Source organism: Elaeis guineensis, chromosome 14 (assembly GCF_000442705.2).
Source record: "Elaeis guineensis isolate ETL-2024a chromosome 14, EG11, whole genome shotgun sequence".
NCBI lineage: Eukaryota > Viridiplantae > Streptophyta > Magnoliopsida > Arecales > Arecaceae > Elaeis > Elaeis guineensis.
The window spans coordinates 68,613,917-68,636,957 of NC_026006.2; the positions used below are offsets into that span (position 1 = coordinate 68,613,917).

Below are 23,041 nucleotides of genomic sequence, written 5' to 3' on the forward strand. Positions count from 1 at the left end.
ATGAATCTTCCACACCGAACTGGGACGTAGCAAAGCAGCGGGCCTATACACCGTGGAAAGTATACTCCATTCATTCACATTACATTGCTTAAGAGAATATTCAAAGAGTTCTACAATAATTTTCTCCCCATATTTTGCACACAATAACGAAGTCACGATCATTATGGATGTAATTTCTTTTTGTTTTGGGTTGGGGGTGGAAGAAATGAATGGTATGACCACCGTTAGAAGCGCATCCTTACTGATGAGTTTAATCCTTTAACCAGTGCCCGAGTTAGCTGTTCGGACTAAAAATCATACCGCATTGATCTGGACCTCTGAAGACAGAGTACCAGATACAGAATCCATCCAAATATCTAATTTGAGAACTACAAATCAAACCCTATATTTCTCCCGAAAGCAAGATTTTAGCAAAGGGGCAGTGGACCCTAGTGCTCGCCAAACCTACACATCTAGTTTGAGCCTATTAATTTTAAAAGATGAAAATATGAGCAATAATAGAAATATTGTTTTTATACTGGCTGGTCCTTCTGATGGTGAAAATGCAAGAGCAATCATTTAGGAGCTTCATCCTACTGCAAAGAAGCTGGATCTCGTGGAACCTACAACGGAGAGATTTTCAACGCTCAACAAAACTTGTACAGTTTATACCACATTAAGTAAATTCCCTAACCATCATTCTGTGCCCATTATGCTGTTGTTATCATTGTCGGAATAAAGTCCAAGTGATAAGAAAAATAAATAGCTCAAGGACTTGTTTGGCATCATTCTTATCCTTTATTCTTTATTTTTTTAAAATAAAATCACAAAAATCAAAATAGAAATATGTTTAGTCCTACTATTTTTATTTCCTATGTCTCAAATTATTTTTTAGATAAAATACAAATATTTTACCCAAAAAAAGATAAAATATAAATAAAAAAATTCTTTCATTATTTTTAAAAATAAAAAAAATCATTTTTTATCCATAGCACTAGCACCATAATTTTCATCTATCAAAATTTTAAATCTCATAAAATTATCTTATTTTTTTCATAAAATATAAAATAGTGAATATCTTAAGAAATACTGATTAGGATGTTAGGACAATAATAAAATTATCCTGTCCCAATACTCAGAGATGATACTTTATTCCTCGATCACCACCACCATCTCTACCCTCCTCATCATCACTACCATCCCACTGCCATTTCCATCATCACTACTGTCATGATTGACTCTGCAACTATCACTGCCCCTTCACTCCACCATATTATTGGTACTCTCACCATCATTGCCACCAACTTAACACCGCAGCCCCCATTCCCACCCATAAATTTTTTTTAAAAAAAATTCCAAAGTGACAGCAAGGATGGCCTCTACCATCGCGGCCGCCGCCATTATCATCTTTTTTAACCCTTATTATCTTGTTTATATTTTTAAAATTAATTAATTAGACCATATATGTTAATATTTTTTTTAAAAAAAATCAGAAATAAAACAAAAATTAAATTTCTTTTTACTTCTGAAATAAGAAAAATGAGAGTGATCAAAAAGGCACCTAAATCTTTCAAGAATTGGAACAATCGACAAAAATACAGTGCAGAAAAACTCTGATATCTTGGAACAAATGACCCGGGCGTCCTGTAAATGAATATATGGCTACCATACCATAGCAGCTCTCAAAATCTCTCTCCAAACCTAAAAAATATTGCACCAGTACCGGCATTATGATCAACTGCATACTCCGCTCTTACCAACCCAAGCTTCACACCTACACCATAAGATGAACCATGTCCAGCTCGGCGGAAGAACTCGGTCGGGTTCCCTTTCACATCCTTTGAACTACCAAGATCATTCCCATGTTCTGCAAATGCATATATATGCGTATTCCTCACAGGGATCCGCAGCTCAGCAGCAAGCTGAACAATATGGAGAGGAATGGTCAGATCTTAAGTTATTAAAATGGAAAAACACCCAGGTTTGTTGATTGATCTATAGCCACTAGAAATGAGGCTTGTGGATTTTGTCAGAACATTGATTTATTCTTAATCTTAATTAAAAAGGAACCACATTGCATTTATGAAAGTTCAGGCTAATATGCAAGAAAATCTCCACTTATGCTCACCTCAAGAATGTTTCTGCAGGCACCCAACTCGCCCATATTGTAGCCCCTCACTGAATAGGGCCCTCCGAGTGTGAAAGCATCATAGCTTGGGAGGTCTCCCACACAACCACCATAATGTCCATGAAGGACCAAAACAGGTGGCGGTGGCTTGCCAGCAGCTTCTTCTACTTGTTTCAATGGAACAAAGCGGGTCAATGTGAGCTGGTGACGATTGAAGAATGGAAACTTGCTGCCAATTCCAAGTCCTTGGTCTAACTGCGATCCAAGAAAAATGCAACCATCAGAAGATAAGAGAAGATTGAAAACATATATCAGAAAAGAACATGCTTTATTAAATACAAAGAAGTCAAAAATGGATTACATAATACAAATGAAAAAATATACTGAAATATCAGTTCTAACAGATCGAGAACCATGGATTGTCCTGGAAACAGTTCTACTAAGTGATATAAAAAGGAATCATCTGCCTCACTGTCATTGACACATGGGTGTCACTACATTCCATGTATGGCATTCATATAAATAACTGATTTATAAACACATCTCAAAATAAAATAATCTAAAATCCTCCAAATCTTAGTTACTAAATAATCTTTTAGGATATGGTGGTCATAATGTGCATCTGTGACAGCAGTTGACAACTTACAGTTTCTAATGATACAGCTCATTGAATAATTTGTGGGCGATCTAGCATCCCTTAACACGCAAAAACTGTAGCCATAATTCAAAATAACTGAGAAACAAACAAACAGTATATACCTGAAAGACATCTCTCTCGCCAACAACTGCACCATTTACAAACTTCGTGTTGTCACGAGTAATATTTGCCTGTGCAAATGCCATGCGGTCAATACCAGTACCACTTAGGGTTGTTGGAGGTCCATCCATGCTTAAGCCACCAATAGGAAGTACTCGAGCACCATGAGTACATATACTACTAGTTTCATCGCGAGTTGTGATTTCCTCCATCACAAGTCCATAACTGAATTTGCTTTGTCGTGTGAAGGCCTGAAATTTGAGTAATGATAGAGGATCCTTCAAAGAATAAACTTACTTGGTAAATTTGAGAATTGAACTAGGAGAAAACATCAACACCTACCTCTGTTATATTTGCTTTGAATCCAACTCTGTCAATCCACACAGGTGGAACTTCATCCACCCCTGGCCCACCAGTGAAAACAGGACTCAACTTGCGGCTGTTAAAGCAGCTAGCACGGAATGTACGGTTGCGAGGGTTATACACACCATCCACATATGGGTGCACATACTCTAGCTTGAAAGACAGGTCATCCTAAACAAGCATTGTAAAATTTCAGAAGTTAAATTGGCATCATACATTTGAAAAAAGAAGCCAGATGCACTTTGGTGATGGTAAGACATGTATTTTTCATCTTAGACATGTATTTTTCATCTTATCTTTGTCCTGTGATGAAAAGTTATGTGACTAGGTTCAGAGATCGTAAATTGACAAAAGGAACAGTGCAATCATTGTGCTGTGCTGAGCCCAAAATGATGAACAAAGAACAAACTCATGTTCCCACACCACACCCTGGAAATATGCATCATCCAAGGGTTTTATGAATATCAACTCCACAATATGAGATCCACGTCATGAAGGTAATTATATGCGTTCAGGAAGAAATAAACATGATAAGGTTTTCAGACAAGTATGGCTCCATTGCTAATTGGAAGACCAAAGTTTCAAATAAGTTTTTGTTCAACTGGTGAACCCTTAAATACTTGGAAACTGTCTAAAAAGAAGTGGGAAACTTTTCCCATCTTACTTCTCTTTGCAATTTTCCAAATCAAGTGGACAAAGAAAGTTTTGAAAAATATAAAAGCTAATTCGTAGCACTTATCTGTATCAATATGAAAGTAGATTGTATTTAACAGCACAAATAGTCACAAAGAACAAACAGATGAGAAAGCAATCAACCTGCAGAATGACCGAAAGATGCAACCAGAAAACTTCCCAGCTACTTCACCAACATCATTATCAATAGACCATGCTGAATAGAAATAGCACATACCCAATATCTTTGAATATCTATGCAACTACACATGCATCCAAGCTACACCTGAAATCAAGGCCTAAGTCTGTTGCATAATAGGTGTTTATTTTCCAATAATATGTATAACTGCGGCCAATTTTGGCAAAGATATAAACAACTCAATGAATCAATAATTCCTTGACCATAAACGTAAGTCATCACTCCATTAAAATTTTTGAAGTAACAGAAGTCTGACCCTTCTTAGTCTACTAGGAATAGGCATGTTTCTTTTCCTTTTCTTGATGAAATTACATGGTTGTTTGTTTCCATAAATGGTTATGCCATTGTTGTCATCATCTTAGCATTTTCCTATAGGGTCAGCTAGAGAGCACAACCATAAGTTGCCAATGCTTTGAGATGGATTGATCAAATTTTGTAACTTGTTATCAGCCTGATGTCAAACCTCTAGAAATTGGTGTTCTACTTCTTGGCAAGGAAATTTAGATGAGAGGGTCCATCAGACCTCTCGAAGTTGGTGTTCCATTCCATGATGAGGCAAACTCAAACACATGGAACCTACCATGAAACCATTAAGATGGAGTAGGGAGATGAAAAGGCTACTCATTTGAAACCAAGGAGCAAAGGATTATACATAGATTAAACTTTATTTGAGAGGTGAGAGCTCTCAGTGTAATGCAAGCTTCCATTTGCAGGTTCCTGAATCTCCTTCCCCTGGTTTTGGTCTCAAACTTCCACATATTTGACCTCCATGGACCTGCTCAAGGTATGCCTCCCTACCCTTTGATGTGTACCCTTTTTATAATAACATCCTCCCAAGTTCACTCTAAATGAGATTGGAAAGGAAACAATACTTATCAAATTTGCTCCAAACACTCCTGCCGGTAAGAACATGGCCATTCAACTAGTTATCTCCTGAATCCATCACATGCGTTGTGCATGCCAAATATTAATACTAGTTTCTTATAAAGATGAGACAAATCTTCATTGTTATGGTTCTTCAAATAACAGATTACTATTGTAAGAAATACTTACGACCATGTTTCTGCCATGAAAAATGTTTGAAAAAAAAAATAGTCATTGATATAGAATTGATATTCAAACATTCATTTAGTCATATGTGATGTACCGGCAATTTATTTGACCAGTTCATAGACATGCAACATGTAGTGGAAAGGAACAAAATAAATTATATCAATCATGCAAATAGTTTACAAGTTAAAGCGTCCTCAAAGATTCCAAATTTGAGAAACCCATTATATTGAAGTTTCCAGATAACAACTGCATATGGATATAATAGAAAATCCATTGCTTCTTGTATATCACCTCTGATTCGTAGAGCATTTTTAGTTGGTGTTGTTCCATTCAGCTTACCATAACTGGCATGGTTAAAGGATCTTAAATTAGTTAACGATCTTAAAATTTTGATATGATACTTTGTTGTTTGATGCAAGACAATTACCTCATTACGTATTTAATTCAGAACTTCTAAACTATAAACACCAACATGCATGCTCTGATCTAGGATGACATTTTCTTTCTGCATCCAAATATGGGTTTCCGTGTCTAAAACATGTCTCCCATTCATCAGGAGCAGCCCATAATTGTCTAGATTAGAGAATGATAGGTTCTCCTATTGAAACTTAATTCTGTTTGTTTTTATTATCATTCTGATCTAGCATGTGCTAGTACTTCAGTACATCGTAAGTTTATGGTCATTTCGGAATGATTGCTACCACAAGATAAGCAACATTGTTGAATCTCGCAAGCAAGTTAAATATCCTGTGTGTTCAAAAACAGAAAAGAAAAGAAGTAGAGGAAAAAAATCTGCTCAAAAACAGAATAGAGGAAAAATTGATTGTATATTTCATCTAGCCTCTAAAGGGCTTTTATAGAGATTTAAATACAATGTATTTAGACAACCATTAAACATGGCAGGATCCTCATATATGTGATTATAACCAAATATGGTTATAATCATATTACATACTGAATTTTGTCTAACAATATATGGCTATAAGATCCTCATATATATGGTTATAATCTAATATAGTTATAACCACATTATATATTATGTTGACCATATTACATACTATGTTTTCTAACACTCTCCCTCAAACTGGAGCATATATATCAAACATTCCCAGCTTGATACATAAGGAAAAAAAGCAAGTAGGCCCAAGAGCCTTAGTAAAGATATCAACCAACTGATCCTCTAACATTGTATGGGGAGTAACAATCTTTCCTAATAGAACAGCATCCCGAATAAAGTGACAATCGACCTCAATGTGCTTAGTCTGTTCATGAAAGACAGAATTGTTTGCAATGTATATAGCAGACTGATTGTCACAATACATCACCATAGGTTTAGAATAAGAAACGTTAAGTTCTCTTAACAAAGAATGACCCACATCATCTCACAAGCTGTGTAAGCCATCGCTCTATACTCAGCCTTCGCACTTGAATGGGCCACTACTGTTTGTTTTTTACTTTTCCACGTGACAAGATTTCCTCCAACAAAAATGCAAAAATCTGATGTGGATCTCCTATCACTCACCGAGCCAGCATAGTCAGCATCAGAATAGGCTTCAATTTGTAAATATCCATTTCTTTTATACAAAAGACTTTTTCCTGAGGCTCTCTTAATGTAATGCAAGATCTTTAACACAGCATTCCAATGACAAACCTTAGGTTTTTGCATATACTGACTTACTACCCCACTACAAATGAGAGATCAGGTCTTGTGACCGTCAAATAGATAAATTTCCCCACTAATCTACGGTACCGAGTGACATCCTCAAAATCGTCACCTGAATCATCAATCTTTGATGGTAATTGAGAATCAATAGGAGTAGAACTTGGTTTACAACCAAGCCTGTCTCCATCAATAAATCAGTGGCATATTTTCTTTGAGAAAGAAATACTCCTTACGACCCATATGCCACTTCAATTCCCAAGAAATATCGTGATTTGCCCAAATTTTTGGTGACAAAATGATTCTCTAAGTGTTCTTTGACCCAAACAACCTCATCATGATCACTACTAATCAGAAGAATATCATCTACATACACAGCAAGAACAACCAATCTAAAAGATGTTTGCTTCACAAAAATTGAGTGATCAAACTTGCTACAACGAAGTCTAATTTTGTTAACAACCTGGCAAAATTTGTCAAACCAGACCCTTGGACTCTGCTTGAGGCCATAGATAGCCTTCTTTAGCTTGCAAACTTTCTCCCTCTGAGCAACATAACCGGAAGGTTGCTCCATATAAACAACCTCAGACAAATCTCCATATAAAAAAGCATTACTTACATCCATCTGGTGTAGTTCCAACCCTGATTACTTGCAATAGAGAACAGAATGTGAACTGAGTTGAGACGAGCAACAGGAAAAAAAATCTCAAAGTAGTCAATACCATAGATTTGGGTGTATCCTTTAGCGACAAGACGAGCTTTAAAACACTCCACTGTGCCATCAGGTTGGTACTTGACTGTAAAGACCCATCAACATGCAACAAGATGAACATCGGATGGTGGTGAAACTAACTCCCAAGTACCACGACTGACTAGAGCAGCCATCTCTTCATCCATGGCCTGTCTCCATCTGGGATCAGATTGAGCCTCCTGATAGATCCTGGGAATAGATATGAAAAACAGAGATCCCACAAAAGATCGAAAAGAAGATAGAAGATAATCAAAGATCATAGAGGCAGATATTGGGTGCAAAGTCCAAGATCTTTTACCCTTTCGTAATGCAATAGGCAATTCTGAACCTGAAAGATGGCCTGTAGGAAACTCAGATGGAGATGACATAGTTGGTGATAGTAAAGATGGAGGAGCTCTTTCTTCGCGACGACTATAAACTGCAAAGGTGGTGGAGTAGAAGTACTAGAAGATGGAGCTATGAAAGTTTTGAGAGGAGCAATAAGCGGTAGAGAAACACTAGATGACTCGAAAGAGATAAAAAAAATGGAGTGGTTTCAAAGAAGGAGACATCAACAGAGACAAAGTATCGTTTAAAAAGAGGATCATAACATCAATATCCTTTCTAAGTTCGAGAATATCCCAAAAAGATACACCGAATAGATCAAGGAGACTTTATCTCTGTCAGGTCCTAAGAGATGAACAAAACACAAACATCCAAACACTCGTGGGGTGAGAGAGAAGGGTTCCTCAGAAGGATAGAGAATAGAAAATAGAGATTTTTCATCCAATATACTTGATGGAGCCCTATTTATAAGATAACATTCTGTAAGAATAGCATCATCCCAATAAGGTTTAGGTACCTGCATATGAAATATAAGAATCCGCGCCACATCTAAAATATGTCTATGTTTTCTTTCAGCTACTCCATTTTGCTGAAAGGTGTCATGACATGAGGTCTGATGTATTATACCATGAGAAGTACAAAAATCTACAAAACTGAACTGTAAGTATTCAGAGGCATTATCAATGCGAAAAATTTTGATAAAGGTGGAAAACTGAATTTTTATTTCATTATAAAAATTTTAAAATATAAAAAGATTCAAACCAACTTTTTAGGAGATACAACCACGTCATCCTATTGTAGTCATCGACAAAAATCACATACTATCTAAAATCTAATCAAATCAAGATAGGACTCGAACCCCAGATATCCAAATGGATTAACGTAAAGGGAGAAGAACAACGCTTATTAACAGAAGAAAGAAAGGACACTCTGTGATGTTTTCCTAACTGGCAAGCTTCACATTCAAAACTACCCGAAGACTTGGGAAGAAGACCAAGATTCTTCAGAACTTCTGTAGATGGATGACCAAGACGATAATGCCACTGATAAGGTGAGTTGGAGGATGACAACACGGCACAAGCAGGAGATGTTGTATCAGCAAGGAAGTAAACTCCATCCATCTTAACACCGCCACCAATCGTCTTCCTTGTGCTGAGATTCTAAAAGTGGCAATGAGAAGGATAGAACGTAACTGAGCAATTTAAGGATTTAACAAGGCATCCAATAGATAACAAATTCAAATACATTTAGGAGCATATAGGACATCTGTAGGAATGAGTGTAGGAGAAATCCTCACAGTACCGCATCCAAGAATAGGAACTGAAGTGCCATCCGCAATAGTGACAGATAGCATATGAGATAATGGAGTGTAAGAAAAAGACCTCTGTTACCTATGACATGAAAAGAAGTACCTGAATCTAATAACCAGGACATACCAGGAGTGATTGCGGTAGCCATCCCAAGAGTTAAAGACACAACTGGTGGAGCTGAAGATATGGAGGCACTGATGGACTGGAGAAATCGCTCGTAGTCAGTCCGAGAAACCAAAACTGAGTCATCAGTAGCAGGAGTGGCACCAACGTCAGATGAAGCTATAGAAGAAGCAACAGTAGTAGAACGAGAGGCAGAAGGCTTTCCAAATTTCTGCCAACAACGCTCAGCAGGATGATTTAAACATCCACAATGTGGACATGGTGGAAAAGAATTGCATCCACGTCCACGACCTCCACGACCCCCTCGGCCGCTACGAGTACCAACAGCAAGAGTAGTGTTCTCCATAGATGGAGAAGATGTGGGCTATAACTCAGTAACACGTAGAACACGACTCATGATGTTGCTCGAGGTGGGAATGCTATCACCGCCATGAGTTGAGCTCGAACATGAGAGAGTGATGGATTAAGCGCAGAAAGAAACTTTGCTACATAAAATTTTTCACGCTGCTGTTGAAGAACAGAAACATCAGCAGTGAGAGGATGATATTGAGCAAGCTCAGTCCTCTTTCCCTGAAGAATGCTGTAGTACTCGTGAATTGAGAGACCCCCTGCTGTAAAGAAAAAATATCTGAGTAGAGAGATAGATCCTTGAGACATTCTTCTCTTGAAAGTAGGTCATCCTCAAAAAATCTCACATCTCTTTTATAGTAGATAGAAACATCACAGTGTTAGCAGTATGAGGCTCTAGACTGTTCAACATCCAAATAAGAACAGCATAATCAGCCTCTTGTCATTTGCAGAATTCCACTAAATCAGCACTATCAATAGGTTTCTTATCTAGGTGATGAAATTTCCTATGGGATCCCACCATGTAGCGAAATGCCTGAGACCAAAGAAGATAATTGACACCATTAAATTTGATACTGGTACCAAGAGAGGTGGTTTTCAGATCATTCTAGGAAGAGGCTATTAAGCAAATCTAGAAGATCTGTCAAAAGAATAGGCTGAACAACACCAAGCAGCTGCAAGGAAGAATAGATCTGCAGCAAGGTAGGCTGAACAACAGTAGCAGCAGGAGAAAGAGATCAAATAGCAACAGGAGAGGCGGGCAGCTAAGCGACACCAAGAGAGAGAGGCCGAACAGCACAAGGAGAAACCAAGAGAAGAGAAGGGGACCGTGCGGCACCAGAGATGGCTGCGGTTTGATTGGGAACAAGCTCTAATACCATGTTCAAAAACAGAAAAAAAGAGTAGAGGAAAAAAATCTGTTCAAAAACAGAATAGAGAAAAAATTGATTGTATATTTCATCTAACCTTTAAAGGGCTTTTATAGGTATTTAGATACAATGTATTTGGATAGCCATTAAACATGATAAGATCCTCATATATATATGATTATAACCAAATATGGTTATAATCATATTACATAATGAATTTTGTCTAACAATATATGGCTATAAGATCCTCATATATATGATAATAATCTAATATGGTTATAACCATATTACATACTATGTTAACCATATTACATACTATATTGACCATATTATATACTATATTTTCTATGTGCAAACAACCCATGACCCTCTAGGAACATTTCCATTCCTCTTACTTTGAAAATAAACTAATGTAAAGGTCAAATGTGGGACATCTTCATAAGCTTGACACATACATTAAAACAAATAAATCACCAAAAAGTTGTTACATATATAGAATAAATTGCAGTCCAAAATGTATTGAAGGGAAATAAATGTTACAAAATGCAAGAAAAGCTAGCAACAGATATTATTTGGCAGATTACCAACTTAAAGAAAGCAAGAGCAAAGAAAAAAAAAGGTTTCTTTTACTCAAATGGAAGGAGAAGGACACAATGAAATGATTCTCACTTAAATTGCAGTGAAGCCAATTCAAGCAGGCTAAATATACAGCAATGCACCGTTGGATGATTACCTGAGGATTGAGCAGATTGCTGGATGTCACAGAGCCAAGTATGGACCTGTTCAACCCTTTGATATTCCGATGTTCAAATGAAACTGTTCCACCAGGTTGAATTGATGCCTGAAAAGCAGAACAAAAACCCTCAAATTTATGAGTAAATGTGCTTAACATAGCTTGATGACAATTCATCTAAATATTTAGGATCCATAGTCTAAATTATGTGAAAGCTACGAATATATCACCAGGCTAAGAATATAAAGTTGGAAGACAAAAAGGAAGCGAATTAAATACCAGAGTTGGTCGTCCTTGCCGTCCAGGTACAATACTCCACTCTGTGCTTACTTCGGCTGATTGCTGTTCCAGTTCTTTGAGCTTTATTTCAACTATGATTGCTCCTTCATTCTTTTCATCGGGTCGTGGGTTCACCTCAATGTTAGAAAATAAAGCAAGTGAATTTATGTTCCTTAGAGCTTGTTTCCCTGCTTCAATATTAAAGACATGCCCTGGTCGAAGCTGCAAGAAATTTAACATCAAAAGATGTTAGGATACTTAAAAAAAAAAATCCAAATACTACGTATAAACAATGTCCACTTTAACAGAAATCACATCCTTTGAATCATATCAGGTGCAAGCATTATTTTAAGTTGAAGCAAAAATTAGCAATTTGGCATTACTTGCACATAGGACCAGCTTTTTGCAGTATTTATCAAGAGATCTACGATAAGAACATGATCTCAACCTTCCAGCATGAACATACTCACGATTATAAGCATACAGTGTCCTTTTTTTTTTCGTTTGCTGTTCTATTCGACCGGTAGCGCAAACTCAGAAAGCCAAAATATGGCACATTAGCCAATAGACTTCTCCCTTCTTAAGAAAGCATGTCTTTTCAATACATGTAGATTTGTCTTTGTTGAAGTATCAAATCCTTGAAAAGAAATGAGGTCAAGGTGGAAGACTAAAGGGTTCACTGTATCATTTAACTTGAGCAAACTTTAACACATCACCTGACAAGTTTATGAATAACTCACAGATGAATATGAATTACATTTCCACAAGCTAAAAACCAATGCAATGTATGTTAAACTTTACCAAATAAGAATACACATCCCTCCTCACAAAACCACTCTTGTAAGCACATGAATTTTGATTAACACATATCTATTTCACAAGCATTAACTTTGATAAGAAAATTGTGCAAGAAACTGCCACAAGATGTTCAAAGTTAAGTTGCATGAGTAAACAGATTTGCAAGGAAAAAGAAATGCAATCAAATTATATGAAAAGAAAGGATAAACGTTACAACTAATCTGATGGGAACAAAAGGAATATTTTTAATTTAAAAATGGAAACAATTGCCTATAAGGAAAAGAAGTTATCGTAATTAACAGAACTAGTGTTAAGCTGTTTCCTAGAGCAAACTGACTTATTTTCCCTTGATTGTTAAGAGAAACAGAAGATTTATGGCTAATTTGCACCTCACAAGACTGATATAATAAAATCTACAGATTTTAAAAGAATAGAGCTCAATAAACAGGCACAACATCAAGGTCAAATTGGCCGACATATATTTATATTCTGCGATAGCATTTGCACCTTCAAATATGGGCTTAGGTAATCTTGAAATGGGTACCAACGAAAACTAGCAGCCATCCCAAACTCATGTATCTTGCTTGCCCCCTTAATCCAGAATCAAAGTACCTATGCCTAACAATGATCCATATACCAATTTTATACCTTCTCTTGAAAGGAAATTACCCATCTTAACTTTCATCCCTCCATCCCATTGGTTTTGTCCCGCTATGATAATGAATTCATAAAAAATGAGTGGAACTTTCACATTCTCCGTCAAGCAATTACATTCTTCCAGTCACCTTCGACAATCAAGTCAATCTTCAATACAGGTGCTTGCTTCAAAATAACTTACAAGGGCCCTCTCATCTACCTGATTTATAACCAACGAATCTAAGAAAAAGCAGGAAGACCCTGACATCATTGTGAGACTGTTCCTCGCCAACGTCAACCCCCTTAACCCCCAAACTAGTCAGGGTTACTCGCTAACATTCAGCTTCATTGTTACACTTGCAGATGATAGTGGTACGATCACCCTGACAATAAAATTTTCTTATGGCTACCGCTGAACACTTTAAAAGCTAATGGCATGTCAAAGACGGATGAAATCTCAAAAATCAAAAGAAAAGGTTAAGGTGCAACCTATATACACTTTGTTTTCCAAACAGTTCCGGGACTAGTAGTCCGTCTGCCAACTCATTCAATCACAAGTATAGGGTCAAATTAAACACTGATGAAAGGCTCCGAGGTTCCAGGGTTTCATCTCATGGAACAAGAACAGAGATGGGTGAAAGTTAATTCACCTGTTTGGGCAGCTCCCGACGAACGACAGCAAGCTGGGTATTCCCTTCACAGACATTCCCGAGTTTATCCTGAAACTGGATGACCAGCTGCGTGATATCCCCCTCCACGACCTCACACACCACCTCTTTTGTATTCAGATTGCCGAAATTGACCACCTGGGCACAAGCATACCCCTCATCGTGGTACCACTTCTGGACCCGGTCCCGGATCCTCTGCAGCAGCCTCGCGCTGACCCTCCCGTGCTCCCGAAGCATCTGCAGCACCTCCCGGTGCACCGGCATGGGCAGCAGGCACGGCCTGGACCGGTCGATCCTCCTCCGGTAGTCCTTCTCCTGTTTCCGGAAGTACTCCAGCTTCTCCCTGTCGGTCATGTCCGCATCCATGTCCATCTGCTTCGTCTGGGGCATCAGCCCGACGTTGATGCACCGGAAGGCGTCGGCCGACTGCCAGGTGCTCTCGGTGAAGGACGCGGTGAGAGCGAGGGTACCGTCGGGCTTGGTCTTGCCCTCGAGGTCGACCTTCTCGAACATGCCACAGGAGGCTAGGTTTTCGAGTTCCTTCTGGAGCTGGGCCTTGGTGTAGACGCCGCCGGGGTGGAGAGAGATCATCTCGAAGAAGGAGTCCTCGGTGCCGGCGACGGCGGTCCCGCGGCGTCGGTCGAAGAAGAGAATCTCCGAGATCTTGTACCGCTTGAACCCGCTCAGCTTGCTCAGCTGGACAATGATGTTGGCCGGCAGGCCGTGGACGTCCCACTCCGGGCCTCCGCCGCCCGCGGGATCCTCCTCCCTCGCGATAGCCGCCAGGGGAGCGAAGATCTGGGACCAGAACCCTCCACCCTCGCCCCCGCCGAAGCCTCCCCAGCCCCAACCGCCACCGCCGCCGCCGCCTCCCGTGTTGCCGGGGGGAGGGACGGGAGTGGAGAGGTGGAGGAGGAAGCCACCGCCAGCGGCGGAGGCGAGGGCGGAGGAGAAGAAGGTGGCGAGGGTTTTCTTGCGGGTCCAGGTGGTGGGAAATTTAGGCGATGGGATTTTCGCGGAGGATAGGACACATTTGAGGTGATGGCCGGGGATGGGGGCGGAGGCGGAGGCGGCGGCGGAAGCAGAGCGCCGGTCGCGGGCGGAGCCAGAGAGGGGTATCTGGGCGCCCAGGGATAGCCTCTGACCGCAGAAAGCCATGGAGTCGGGCGACAAGGACGAGGACCAAGAGGAAGGAAGTATGTTTTATTTGATTTAATTTATTTGGTGTGGAGAAGAAGATTGGCAGGTGGTATGGTTACCGAACAGGCCTCCTCGTGTTCCCTCGCGGATCACGGCCGCACGGCGCCAAAAGTGAAAGAACACCGCCTACTGAGGTGACGATATCTACCACAAATGGAGGCTCCAGGGACTCGGGGTTTTAGGGTTTATACATGGAATTGCGCTGTGGCAATGCTTGCTTCACCAATCAGGAATACGGGCGAACTTGGTCTTGGACTCCGCCGGGATCTGATTCGTTTTTTTCGGTCCAAGTAGTAAATTCTGAGTTGCCCAAGTGCAAGCAAAAACAGGAGGGCGTTGCTCCCCCCCACCCCTCTTTTTTTTTTTTTTTTTTTAAGCAAGTGCAAAAGAAAAGCAGACCAGTTGCCTAGCTTTTACAGGACCCTCAGAACTATATCCTAGTACATAACAGGAGGGCAATGGATTGTTTTGTATCCGTAGACCCAGATTCCGGTCGGAAGAAAGGATCTAATTACTTGTTAGGTCGGGTTAAGGATTCAATTATACTTGTTAGGTTGGGTTCAAGTTTTACCCAAAAACCCAACTATTATGCTTGGAAAATAGTTTTTTTCTCAGTCATCTACTTCGGCAAAAACTAATAAATAAGAAATAAAATTATTAAATTAAAAATTAATATTTAAAAATAATTGATCTTCGATATACCATGTTGGTCTGGAATATCTATGACATTTCCAAGTCTTTTTAACAAAGATAATCGAGCTTCTAGTTTTTAAACACCTTGATCAAGCATTATGCAGCTAGACTCTTGATTTGAATCAAGCATGCCCACTTTATCATAATTTAGCAATAACTTATGAACCCTACTTTGGGCAAAAGCTTTTAATTTGCTTTCCTTGGTCTTCAAAAAGAAAAGAAAAAAAAAAAAAAAAAAAGATCATTAGTCATTGCTTATAAGCCCTACCCCATGCAAAAGCCTTGCGTACACCACACTTGCCTTCTTAACAAATTATAGACATTAATATTCCCTTTCATATATACTATATGTGTTAGATGCTAGTATTTAAAAGTGCATCTGATATGATACTTCATATTATTGAGACCACTATTAAGCTTAAAAATGTGTTTTTGTATCAATATTTTTTGGATTGGATTTAAATACTAAAATATTTTTACTTGTTGGGAAATGATAACCGTCCACAACTTTTCCTCACATTCTCAAATGTTTTTGTTTACTACCATAACAAAAATATAGGGAGGTTGTACCTCTGCATCTGCACTCTTACATCTCTATTGCATAACAAATTAACTTGAGTCAAACATTAACTTGAAGTGGCCCAGGTATGATTTCTACTGCTTCGATTAAGTTTGGCTCAACAAGATCCACTTTGAATTTATGTTGGACTCAAACCAAATAGTCAAGCACCAACTAAACTCATGTTTAACTTATAATTGTGTCATATATCTTTTGCATAAGTCCTAAAAGTTTGTTTTGCTCTTGTGCCTCCCTTGATCCATCCTCCTTTATCTCTCAATATTCTTTAAATGTTACAAAAGAAGGGGGAAGTCCAAACCCTCGTCCCTTAGACCCCCTCTCTCTTCCCTTCATTTGAAGCTCTTCATTGGAGAAACATGATTTGTGAGTCTCATTAACTACAATGATTTGATGCTCTCTCATCTCACATCCCAGCCTTATTGTCATCTTAAGATTCCTCTACTTCCAACCAAAAAAAAAAGCACATTATATTTAATGTCATCACCTTAGGAGGAAGTTTGAGGACTTACTTTTAAACTCGAGTTTTTCGTGGTCAAGTCAATTTTGTCAAACTTTATATAAATATATGGTATATCCAATTAAGTTAGATTTGATCTTCAAATTGATCCATGCAAGTCGCATAGCTTTTTTTCTTTTTTCTTTTTTTTTTTTTTGTAAACATAGCTTATTTTTTGATGTGCACTTCCTCCTCCTTTATATATATATATATATATATATATATATATATATATGCATATTTTTAAAACCAAAGTAACTCTAAACTGATCATTAGGAGAGAGAAAATAAATTTATAATATTTATATAAAATATATTTATCAATTTTCAATTATATGGTTGTAATCTATCGTAGATGCCCCATTTTCTTAATAAACCACTCAAATCAAGGTGCTAGCATTGATGAAGCCTCTTAGGAAGAAATGTTTATCAGATTATAGTTATGATCTATCATCAAGCTTTCATGGTAGAATTTGAGAGACAATTGGGCTACCTTCATATGTGATCTATTGTTCATGGATACTTCTACCAAAAACTAAATAGATAAATGGATAAATAAATAAATGGATGCATGAATGAATCAATGAAACCCTATATACCAAATTAAAATCCACCCCTCTCATCTAACGTCTGTCATTTTTTTAAGAAAAAGATCGCTAGTTATCGGTGTCCGACCCAACCCCCTGTCGGGGAGCCTGAGTTAGCTGTGAGGTGGACGACACGAGGACCTTCGTTCCACCACCACCACCACCTCGAGAAGATGATTGTAAGATGCTCCGCCGCTTCGCCTCTCCGCTTCTCCTCTGCCGCCGCCGTACCGCGGTTCACACCGCATCCCATTTCATCTCCCCCGTCTCAAGCGACACCGGTTCCGACTCGGACGATGCACTGGACCTCCAGACCCCGTGCCACCTGCGCGCCGCCCCCTACGACTTCGTCAGAATCCTCTCTGCGGCCGCCAAATCTTCGTCTATTGCGACTGGACAGCAGACGCATACCGCCGTCATCAAGCTGGGCCTGGCTTCCAACCTCTTCATCACTACCGCTCTTCTCGATGTGTACTGCAAGTGCAGGAGAATTTCCGAGGCGCAACGGTTGTTCGAAGAAATGCCCAAACGAAACGTAGTCACGTGGAATGCTCTGATCCATGGCCATTCGCAGTCCGAAATCCCAATCCTCGCCATACGAGCTTTTGTGCAGATGGTTTCTCAAGGGATTTTTCCGAGCCCGTCTACCGTGTCGAGTGTTTTAGTGGCTTGCTCCCGGTCAGGGGTTCTGGGTTATGGAATGATGCTGCACTGCGTTGGTTTCAAGCATGGGTTTTGCTCGAATGTGGTGGTGGGGACGGCATTGGTGGATATGTATTCGAAGTGCTGCGATATGGGCGTGGCCAGGAGAGTGTTTGATGAGATGGACGAGAGGAATGTGATCACTTGGACCTCACTGGTGACTGGATATGTGCTGCAACGAAGACCTTATGATGCCATGCTGTTGGTCAGAGAGATGAGGCATCTCGGTGTTCGATTGAATAAGGTGACTTATAACAGCCTCCTTAGCTCGTTCTCGAGGCCTGAAGATTTGGTTCATGGAAAGCAAGTCCATTGTCTTGTGCTACGAGAAGGTTTAGAGGCCGATCCTTACATTGCAGTCACCCTTGTAACCATGTACTCAAAATGTGGCAGTTTGGAGGATTTTGTAAAGGCTTATCCCACTGTCTCAAGACAGGATCAGATATCTTGCAACTCAATCATTGCAGCATTTTCTCATCTGGGAGATGGCAAGGAAGCAATTGAAAAGTTCCTCAAAATGAGAAGGGAATGCATCGATACAGACTTCTTCACCTTCGCAAGCGTCTTGAGAGCTATAGGAATGCTTTCTGCTCTTGAAGAGGGTAAGCAAATCCATACTCTCGTTTGGAAGACAGGACATGCTTCAAATGTATGTGTTCAGAATGGTCTTGTATCGATGTATGCAAAATGTGGTGCAATAAGTGATTCCAAAAAGGTCTTTTCTTCTATGGCTGAGCCCGATCTGGTTTCCTGGAATTCGCTTATTGCAGGGTGTGCCCAACATGGCTATGGCAGGAAGGCTGTAGAATTGTTCGAACAAATGAGACAAATTGGAGTTAGACAAGACCGTACTACCTTTCTGTCGGTGCTCACAGCTTGTAGCCATGCTGGGCTTGTGGAGAAGGGTCTTGAATTTTTCTATTTGATGAAAGACGGTGACTCACCAGTTGTTGCAGGATTGGAGCATTATGCTTGCGTGGTTGATCTTCTTGGTCGGGCAGGTTATCTTCATGAAGCAGAAACTTTTGTCAATAATATGCCTATAAAGCCAAGCCTTTCGGTCTACAGGGCTCTTCTCAGTGCATGCCGAATTCATGGGAATGTGGAGATAGCCAAACGTGCTGCAGAGAGCCTCTTTGAGCTATGCCCAAATGATCATTCTACTCATGTTTTGCTCTCAAATGTCTTTGCAGCTGATGGTTGTTGGGACAAGGCAACAGGTGTGCGGAAAACCATGTTGGGAAAAGGATTGAAGAAGAAGCCTGCCTGGACTTGGATTGAGGATCGAATTCCTCTTGGTGCATTGGAAGGATTGGCATGATACTGCTGCTTTTGTACATGACTCGTGGAAGAATATATTGATCTAAAATGTGCTGACTGACTATTTTGCATAGGAAAGATAGATGGATCTGACTGAAGGCTGATCAAATGAGATAAGCATTAATTTTGTGAATTTTTTCAATTTTTCTTGTGGTAACTCCAATTATTTTGAAGGGTAAGATTATTGCTTTCGAATTGGAATGAAAAATTCAATGGATTTGGGATTCAAAAGCCAGGCACACGAGAAAATAAAGCTTCCAAGTTTGTACATCAGTTTCAAGCATGTAGACATGTCAAAGGAGAACACTGAAACAAATAAATAGGAGTTTCGTATCCATTTATATGGATCATTATGACATTTGTCTCAATTTTGCAATCAACTAGAGATGAATCTCATTTCTGAACGTTTTTCCCAAAAACTTAAAAACTTCTGAAATATTTAAGTTCGTTCAAGATTATGTTCTGACTCAACCAATAATGTACGTTTCATTTGGTTTTCTTGTCAACTCAATATTGAATTGTCAATTCTAAATTTTATTTTCCTAGAGAATGATTGTGGCTTCTGCTTCTTAAAAGTGAGTTACTTTACAAGTCCATCAAAACGAGTCGTTCAAACCAGAATTTACTGACACCAAGCAGATATTCTGTGCTTTCACTTTTTGCCTGCAGATTAGTGCATAAGATTTCCTTTAAAGAAAAATTTGACTTAGATATGTTTTTGGGACATTTTTTTTTTAAATAAAGTTCTGGTATTCCTCCTGAGATCACTGCAAAATGATTGATGCTGGAGGAAGAAAAAAAATGAGGAAATGCTCAATATAGCTGCCATTTCCTCCCTCTGTGTCTCTGATTTGTGTAGCAGTCGTCATGATTTTTTACCGTTGCTCTCCCTCTTCCGCCTCATCTTCTATAGAATTGGGTTCCGGCTACCACCCGTGGCTGCACCATTCTCGAACAGGGATTCCAGGAAGTGACGACTAAAAATAGTGTGGAGCCTCAAATCATCCAGCCTGTGACGGGCCGAGGAGAGGGGCATGCGGCAAGACCGGTTTCAAACGGGGCCATTCCCTTCTTTTAGACGAGAAGCTCGTTGGGTGGCGCGGAAGCGTCGTTTTCCCCTGGCCATCAACGCTGCTAAAAAGTAGGTGGCTGTTCCTAACTGCCCACACGTTATAATCCAAACATGATCAGTTTTGGGTCCCTCCTTTGTTTGGAATCAATCTCAGATGAATTGAGGGTGGGAAACAATGTCTGAATCCGAAGGGAGGAGACATGTGGAGAGCATTTCTGCTCTTAATCACGGTACAATTCTCTATCACCCACCTCCTTCTTCCACGAGTCCTTTATGCCCTGTTTTTGGTGCTTTCTAACGAAATTTGTAGGAACCATTGGTGACAGACATACATAAAGATTGATTACCTCCGTAGCATGTGGTATGATTTAATCTGTCTTGATAGCCATGAACTCTCAGAAACACAGACGAGTCCGAAATAAGAGATGCATGAAACTGCAGGTCGATGATAACAGAGTGTCAGAAAAACTATTAGGGGCATTGTAGATTCTGGATGGTGGCTTAAATTGTTAAAGCAGAGTAATGTATTGATATTTGTCTGTATTTCTGACATTTGTCCCTTGTGTCAAAGTTTTACTTCTGATCAACAATAACTGGGCAACTAAACTAAACAGCATCTTCAGGTTTGCGCGTTGTCGCACAAGATTATAGGTCTATCATGAATTGTTCACTGATATGCTAAATTTGTGTTTCTCGCTTCTAGTTGATAATGAAGCATTTGTATTTCCATCATTTATCACATCAGATCTTATTCATATCTTATTCTAGATTTTATCAGTCACACATTCTGACTGAGAGGCTAAAGTAGTTGAGAATTGATGATGTGTTTAAAGTTTAAACCTTCGAAAAAGAGATCAAACCACTAGAAGCAAAAATGTCAAGCAATTGAAATTAACAGGGGTTCGTTGGCCGATCCAGACTTGCTTTCTCTTGCGAATTACTTTTGATGTAAATATATGTAGTAAGATTTATTTGAACATGGTCACTGATCAGCACCTGCAACTCCAACCTTTGCAGGTGGCTTCGACTTTGAAGATGATCACGATCACCACCATGTGAAGAAGTCGGTTCTGTCGAAGGTGAAGGAGAAGGCTAGGAAGTGGAGGAACCTGCTTGCCAAGAAGAAACATGGACACGACGATGACAATCCCACCCCTCCATGGGGAGTTACCTTGGATGAAGAGGATGATGAACAAGATCCTGAATACCACGGCGCTCCAAGTACTCATCTATATCCGCCACTTCATTTCTTTTATCTTGCTCATATTTCTCCCGACTTTTCACGAGAAATGTAGTCCGATCACCGCTGCACAGAATGTTAAAAAATTTGCTGCTTGTGATTTCAGTGTATGAATCGGAGACGGCTCCTGACACCTACAAGGATGGAACTTCCCAACATCCGTCGGCAGTACTACAAAGTCCCATTGCACTCGAGAAATCAGTAGTTTTCCAGCGCGACAACGCTGACAAGGAACCAGAAATGAAGCAAGGTAACGATATGCTCGAACCACCGGTTTTGCACCACCTTGACGCGATCAAGGAGACATCATCTCCCCATGCTACATCTTTGTCGCACAGCATGCCGGCACACCAAGATCCTGTCGGAGAGAGCGGTACCGATAAGACGCTGCCCGAGACCGTAACAGAGATGCTTGCACCGGCGTACAACATGGTCTCGGAGGCGACACAGATGATAGCTTCAAAGATCCAGAGCCCAGGAACCGGACAAGAACTAGGAGCAAAGCAGATGTGGGATAAGGGGATTTCGGTGAAGGAGTATCTTATGCACAAGCTGGAGCCTGGAGAAGAAGATAGAGCACTCTGTCAGGTGATCACCGAAGCTGTAAGCCCGAGGAATACTGGTGAAGCCCAGGGTGAAGCGGGCATAGTGGAGAAGGTGAAGGAAGCGGTCTCTTCTTTGCTGGGAAGGGAAGAGCTACGTGAGACACCAATCCCAGTTTGTACAAATCCTCCTGCGGATCAGCGGCCGATCCAAGTTTCTACCAATCCTCCTCGCGCGCGGGAGGCACCGACCCCACTTTCTACGTATCTTGATGCGCATGGGTCACCCATCCCGGGCTCTACAAAACTTAATAATGCGCAGAAGTCACCCATCCTAGATTCTAGAAATCTTGAGGAGCATGGATCACCCATCCCAGTCTCTACAAATCCTTTTGCAGGTACGCATTATTCATGCATGACTAACATGGGCATACGTATAAATAGAAATTTTGGCAACACGCTGATTGAAGGTTTACCGACTTGCAGAAGAAGTTGAAATTGACGGAAGGAGACTTCAAGCATACACCAATTAAGGAGCCCTGACATGCACATATCATACTTCATCTAAAGAACTAACTGGAGGAAATCGTGGCCTAGGTGATCGATGAGTGTATGTTAGGTAGCAGTGATTTCCTGCGTCTGAAGATTTTGTAGGCGTTCCATCCAAAAAGAAGAAGGAGAAGGAGAAGAAGATTTTGCAGTCGATTTTTCACATCCTTGAAATGATGTCCTCCAAATAATGAGATTCATTAAATTTTGAATTCAAGAGAACGTGGTTAAGAGCATTGCTTCCAATGTTCCGACTTCTGTATATTAACCATCTCTAATAACAACTTCCTTTTTTTTTTTTTACCCCAAACAGGTAGGCATTGCTTTTTATTAACTTATCCTCCGCACAACTAATTAGACTTGGGAGATACGTAAGTTGTGAAGTGCCAACTAGTTGAATGATTAATTCTA

At 39.9% G+C, this 23,041-nt stretch overlaps 3 protein-coding genes across 3 annotated transcripts; 2 read left to right on the forward strand and 1 right to left on the reverse strand.

Moving 5' to 3' along the window:
• Positions 1-1,525: 1,525 nt before the first annotated feature.
• Positions 1,526-14,851, reverse strand: LOC105056910 (protein TOC75-3, chloroplastic). The gene is made up of 7 exons (XM_010939276.4): positions 13,633-14,851; positions 11,549-11,770; positions 11,270-11,377; positions 3,207-3,398; positions 2,867-3,115; positions 2,108-2,362; positions 1,526-1,901 (listed from the first exon to the last, which is right to left on the reverse strand). Exons 1-7 carry the CDS (start codon positions 14,806-14,808, stop codon positions 1,662-1,664), a joined length of 2,442 nt encoding a protein of 813 aa, XP_010937578.2. The 5' UTR covers positions 14,809-14,851; the 3' UTR covers positions 1,526-1,661.
• Positions 14,852-17,224: 2,373 nt separating this feature from the next.
• LOC105056908 (pentatricopeptide repeat-containing protein At1g11290, chloroplastic) lies at positions 17,225-19,360 on the forward strand. The gene has a single exon (XM_010939275.4). It carries the CDS (start codon positions 17,390-17,392, stop codon positions 19,226-19,228), a length of 1,839 nt encoding a protein of 612 aa, XP_010937577.2. The 5' UTR covers positions 17,225-17,389; the 3' UTR covers positions 19,229-19,360.
• A 134-nt stretch (positions 19,361-19,494) lies between these two features.
• LOC105056907 (uncharacterized) lies at positions 19,495-22,931 on the forward strand. The gene is made up of 4 exons (XM_010939274.4): positions 19,495-20,529; positions 21,317-21,520; positions 21,646-22,479; positions 22,568-22,931. Exons 1-4 carry the CDS (start codon positions 20,475-20,477, stop codon positions 22,612-22,614), a joined length of 1,140 nt encoding a protein of 379 aa, XP_010937576.1. The 5' UTR covers positions 19,495-20,474; the 3' UTR covers positions 22,615-22,931.
• Positions 22,932-23,041: the final 110 nt, after the last annotated feature.